Source organism: Callospermophilus lateralis, chromosome 6 (genome assembly GCF_048772815.1).
Source record: "Callospermophilus lateralis isolate mCalLat2 chromosome 6, mCalLat2.hap1, whole genome shotgun sequence".
NCBI classification, from domain to species: Eukaryota; Metazoa; Chordata; class Mammalia; order Rodentia; family Sciuridae; genus Callospermophilus; species Callospermophilus lateralis.
The window spans coordinates 16,185,057-16,191,056 of NC_135310.1; the positions used below are offsets into that span (position 1 = coordinate 16,185,057).

The following is a 6,000-nucleotide window of genomic DNA, read 5'->3' on the forward strand; positions in this document are numbered from 1 at the left end:
CCAACCACCTTATTTTTTATTTTAGGACAGGATCTCCCTTAAGTTGCTGAGATTTTAATAACTTGCTGCAACTGGTCTCAAACTTGTGATCCTCCTGCTTCAGCCTCCCTAGTCACTGGGAATGTAGATATACACCCCAGCTCCCTGATTCCTTTTTTATAATTGGATTTTTTTTCTGTGCTATAAAGCTAACCTAAGCACTAAAAACGCTCATACTGATAGCAATAGTCATTTCCTCAGAAACATCCAAAGTCTTGCCCACCTCAATAAAACAAACAAACAAACAAACAAACAAAAAAACACTTCCACAGCTAAGTCATGGGTAAAAAGAGATTTGCCTTTTAAAATAGCTGGGAGAGTATAGAAGATATGGGTGGATGAACAGGGTTCAACATTGTAGCCAACAAAGCTAATAAAACAAACCGCCCCTGCTCAGACAACCTGCCACTTGTTTGAGGGTTACTCATTATTCCTACAGTGATGAGCACAGCAAGCAAGAAGCCACCATGCACAATGAAGCCAAAAAGTAGCACAAATGTTTCTGATCAGAGATTTTCCAGAACACATGGCCCTGTTAACTCCATCTGACTGGGAACAAGTGGGAGGAGTGTGGGATGCTAGCTGGACTGTCATGTGTAACTAAAACTCAGAATTCTAGTATTAAAGATAATTTAATAGTAGCCTAAGCCATCACCACTAGCTTTTTTATTCGTTACAATTACCCTAGATGTATCTTCCACCACTACTATCTCCAGCAGCTCGTCCTCTGGCCTGCTGTGCAGTAAGTATGTTAGCAGGACACAAAGCTGCCTCAGCTAGCTGTGGTCTTGCTGCCAAAGAGCTGGGGAGGAAGCAGCTGGTCAGGTTATTGAAAACTGTCAATTTAGGTTTATATTTCTGCATGCTGAGCCTATTTATTAATAATGTTCTACATTTCAACTTTTCCATTCTTTCCAAGGCAAAAGAGGTTATTCTATAAATACAACAAAGGTTTGTAAAGCAGACTCCTCCAAAGACGTCTCCGGGTGTTCAGAGGAGGAGTTCTGGGTAAAAGCAGTGGACAGTAGTTTAATATACAACAGTAACAATAACAATGGCTGGGAACTTCCTTTCATAGTACTTCCATGTTAGCTGTACGTGGCCACCAGCTGGGAAGCACATTTCCCAGTGTCACTCACCTGTAGCTGGGTGGGCTCTTGTGAGCCTTCTTGACAATAAGAATGCTCAGTCAAGAGGACACTGAACCAGCAACCTTGGCCCTTTCCCCTCTTGCTGGCTGTGAGGTGGTGACACCAAAGTGATGGTCTTTTTCCCAGAATTGGAGCAGTGAGTAGCCATCACAGGGATCAACTATCATAGGGGTCATGATAGAGATCGTCATCTATGGTTTCTGTGTGTCCCCCAAAGTTCATGTGTTGGATACTTAATCCCTAGTGCAGCAGTGCAGGCAGATAACTGGACATGAGGACACTTCTGGGAGTGTGTTCCTGTTGAAAAGTTGACTTTGCACCCTATCCCTCTTGCCCTTCTGCCTTTGACCATGTTATGATGCAGCCAGAAGGCCTTTGCCAGATACACACACCTTGATATTGGACTTTCAAGCCTCTGGAACTGCAAGACATTTCCGTTGTTTATAAATTACCCAGGTTGTGGCATTCTGCCATAGCTGCACAAAATGAATTAAGATCTCTATTAGAGTAGCCTGGCCTATTTTCAACGTTATGCAGAAGACTGATCTGAGGGCCCCAACAGGATGATTTTTTTTTTTTTTTACTGCATTCCACCAAATCTAAGATAACAAAAGACACACTACTATTTTATGAACCACTAAGAAAAAGAAAAGATTCTGCCAGTTAACTGTGGCACAATCTTTTTTAACACAAAGTATTTATGCTATAAGTACTGACAGATTTTTTTTTTTTTTTTTTTTTTTTTTTTTGTAGTGTTAGGGCTTAAACCCAGGGCCTCTCACACACTACCCAAGTGCTCTACCACTGAGGTACACCTTTGGCCCAACAAAAATTTTTAGACTTATTAACACATGGAATGTGTTTTGCCATAAACCACTCACATTTATGTATATACATAAAAAGAAAACAAACCAACTTAATTGAGGTATTCTGAAATGTCACATTCAGGATCTGCCTTTTCTGAATTTCATTTAAAAACTCCAACATATTTTTGTTATTTGCAGGTCACTGTTTCTACACCCCACCCCCACCCCATACAATTACCACGTGTGTTATAAGAGCACTGGGGATATGGTATTTCTTAAAAGGTCATGTCATTTTTGTCTTCAGTACCTTAGACACCTTCCTGTTACTACAACAGAATATCTAAGTAACTTACAGAGAGGAAAGATTTCTTTTGGTTCACAGTCATGAAGACTCTTGTTCAAGATTGGGCAGCTCACCACTGCCTTGGGGCTCTGGCAAGGGCAAGGCATGATCATGGGAGTATGTGGCAGAGCAAAACCACTTACTTCGTGAGCCAGAAAGAAAAGACATGCTCCCAAACACCTAAGGACCTTCTCTGAGGCCCTGCCTCTCAAAGTTCCTCCACCTCCTAGCAGCACCACACTCTGGGCCAACCCTTTAACACATGGAGGAGATTCAGCATCCCGACTGCAGCACAGGCTCTGCTTGTGCTGAATCTGGTGCTGGCATGATTACAACAGATGTTATTGGACATCATCCGAAACCCTATTATTTCCTAAAATTACCTTAGAATGCCGCTAAACTGAGACACTACCACCAGAACAGTTTACTTACTATACCTTCAGGGAGCTTGTCCCTTAACTGTTCTGACTCATATTCATGAATCAAGAGCCAACATCTGAGGCTCCTGAATGTCTACTCCAGCTTGACTGTTCTAGTCAGCTTCCTTTCCCCTTTCCTCCAAGTCTGGGGGGGGACCTTTTTCAGGGCTGAGACTTTCAGGAAACCAAGCACATAACTCAATCAGCAGCTACAGCAATACCCATGGCCATGACCAGTTCCTACAGGTGTAGGTAATGCCAGATGCCAAGTGACTGCCACCTGGCCAACAGTATCAACCAACTGGAAGACAAATATCAGTTGTAGAGATACTGAAGAAGTATGTCCTAGAGTCCCTAGGGTACCTTAAAACTCACAACCACTTCATGAAGACTGCCATGGTTTGGATCTGGACTGTCCCCCAAAGACTTGGTCCCCAGTGTAGAAATGTTCAGAGGTGGGGGCTTTCAGGATGTGATTGGATAACAAGGGCTCTGATGTCATCAATGTATGAATCCACTGATGGATTCATAATCTGTCTGACTATTGGAAGGTGATAGAAACTGAAGGAGCTGGGGCCTAATTGCAGAAGCAGGTCCTGGGAGGCAAACCTTTGGCAACTACATTTGTCTGTCCCCACCTCAGCTTCCCCACAGCTGTGAGCTGGTAGCTTTCCTCGGACGACACCCTCTGTCCTGATGTTTCTGTTCTGCGTTCTGCATTGGAGCCAGTTGACCATGGACTTAAACCTTTGAAACCATAAGTTAAAAATTTTTCTTCCCCTAAGTTGATTTTTTTCAGGAATATTTTCACAGCAAAGCTAACATTGTGGTTTCAATTTTATAGAGGAAGATACACCAACAGCTTGCCCATGCACTACAGCTAATGAGTGGTAAAGTTGAGTTGGAAAGAGGTCACTTGACTCTTACTCATAATTAAATGAAGCAGAGACACATGACTTAATACTTCGCTGTGGTTTACAACAGGAGCCAACAAACGAAGACTCACTATTATTGTTATTTATTTGTTTTGGGACAAAGGCTTAATTGGAAAGAAGAGGCATATTCAAGGGAGAACAAGGAAGAAACTTTGGGGGGTAAAGCAAAGAATACACATTCAAGGGAAAATGTGGGCCACCTCCAGAGGGAGAAACCACCAACTATTACATTTTTAAATGGTTAAAAAAAAACAGAAATAAGGTCTATGGAATGGGAAAATTAAATGAAATTCAACATTCAGTGTCCATTAATAAGTTGTTCAATTTCATTTAAAAATGATAGAAAAATTTGTTTTATTATAAAAGTATCTACATCATACTTTAAAATTTAGTTCATTAAATATAAAATATTTACTACTTGTCCCATTATGCACTTTGGTTTTAGAACACTGAAAAAACTAATTGCCAACATTTGTTGAGGGCTTAGTATGTTCCTGGGCGAGGCATTTCCTATGTGCTTTCTCACTTAACTGTTTCATGGTCGCTGGTGCTGAGTACGTGTTATTTGCTCCATTTTCCGGAGGAACTGAGTTTGGGGGCCCTAGGGGTTTAGAATCCCTCCCAACAACTCTACTCATCTTTAAGCATGGCTTTAAACAACTGAACACACACGAACAAAACCCTCAGTTGGCCCCAAAACTTGATTCATCCACCACCACAATGCCCAGCATAGATTTGGGAGTGGTTAGAGACTGAAGAGACAGGGTCCCTGCCCTGCTGGAACTTACATGCCAGGTGGGTGAAACAAAAGAAATGAGCCAATAAAAAAGGGACAAGAAAATCTAAGGCAATAATAAGTGGTATCTAGAAAATAAGACAGGGGGATGGGTTTGCCTCCCAAGCTGTCTTCAGACCCTACCGCACCAAGAGGATAGGTTGGCAACTGGTTAAAATCTAATGACCCAAAATCAATCCAACATTCAGAAAATGACAGGTAATCTAAATAAATGGATCCTCATCATCATCTCATCATCGCATCATAAAGAAGCCTGGGTAAGTCAACACGGGAGACGGGAGGGAGGCAGAGACAGGCACGGGTTGGGGGAGGCAGTGACTTTTAGAATGAGGGCTAGAAGGAAAAAGGAAGGGGTGGGAGGGGAGTAGGAAGGACCGCCTGCCCAGAGAAAGGGCATCTTAGTTCAGGGAAAGACTGGAAAGGGCTTTTCTGCCACCTTCAGGTGGGTCCAGGGCGCATTGCTCGCTCTGGGCCTCGGTGAACCCACTTCTCCACCGAGGGCCTGGCAGAGCTCTTCCTCCTTGGTCCACCACTCAGGGCCGAGGATGGGGACCCGTGTCGGAGTGCCAGTGTGCGGGGGACGCGGGAGGCTCCCACAGTTCGCCTCCGGGTCTGGGGACTCCGTGTCCCCTGCGCAACAAAATGCTGCAGACACGCCGGCGCGCCCGCTCAGGCTCTTTTCGACCGGCCAGGCTCCACCTCGCCTCGTCGGGACAAGCAGTCAGTCTAGACTCGGGCCCCACACGTCCGGGCCGCCGCGCGGCGGGAGCCGGATGGCTTCAGCGCCAGGGCAGCCGAGGAGCAATCGCGCGGGCGGGCACCGGACCCGCGCGCCTTCGCAGCCCCGCCACCTCCCCGCGCTCGGCGGCGAATCCCCGGCGGCAGCCCCTCCTCCGGAGTCCCGCCCTCGGTCGCGCCGCCCCTTTCCCGTTCGAGCCGCGCCCGGCGCGGTTGCATCAGAGCGGAGGGCGGCGCGCACGTGGAGCGGGGCGTGCAGGGCGGGCGGTCCAAGCCGCGCGGCGCCGGCTGAGGATGCCCGCCGCCGCCCGACCCCCAGCCTCGCCCCAGAGCGCCCGGGTCCCTAGCCGGCGCGCCGGTCCGCCTCCCCGCACTTCCTCTGCAAACCTCCCAGCGCCCCCAACAAGTTGGCACCAAGCACTCGCTGTTGGCACCACCCCCACGGCGGTCCCCGGGACCCGCCGAAAGCCCAGAGCTCCAGCCGCCCCATCCCTGAGTCTCGGGCCGCCACCGCTGGGGACCTGCGCGCGGGCCAGGCGGGACACTCACTTGACGATGGAGTCCCGCGCTGGGGGCGCCGGGTTGCCGGGGCCGCAACTGCTCCGGGCCTGGCCATCCTGCTGCCGCCGCTGCCCGCGCAGACCCTCCCAGCAGGCGCCGCCGCCACCGCCGCCGCCGCTGGCGCGAATGGGCACCCGGAGGTGGCGCGGCGGGCCGGGCGGCCGCGGCAGGCGGCAGGACTGGCGCAGGACGAGCGAAAGGCGCACGCTCAT

The 6,000-nt window shown here is 48.2% G+C and overlaps 1 protein-coding gene across 1 annotated transcript in view; it reads right to left on the minus strand.

The window, feature by feature from the left end:
- The window catches only part of Mthfd1l (methylenetetrahydrofolate dehydrogenase (NADP+ dependent) 1 like), a 185,740-nt gene extending 179,740 nt beyond the window's left edge, over positions 1–6,000 (minus strand). The window contains exon 1 of the mRNA XM_076859640.2: positions 5,777–6,000. Coding sequence (XP_076715755.1) covers positions 5,777–6,000 — 224 coding nt within the window. The remainder of the gene's footprint in view (positions 1–5,776) is intronic.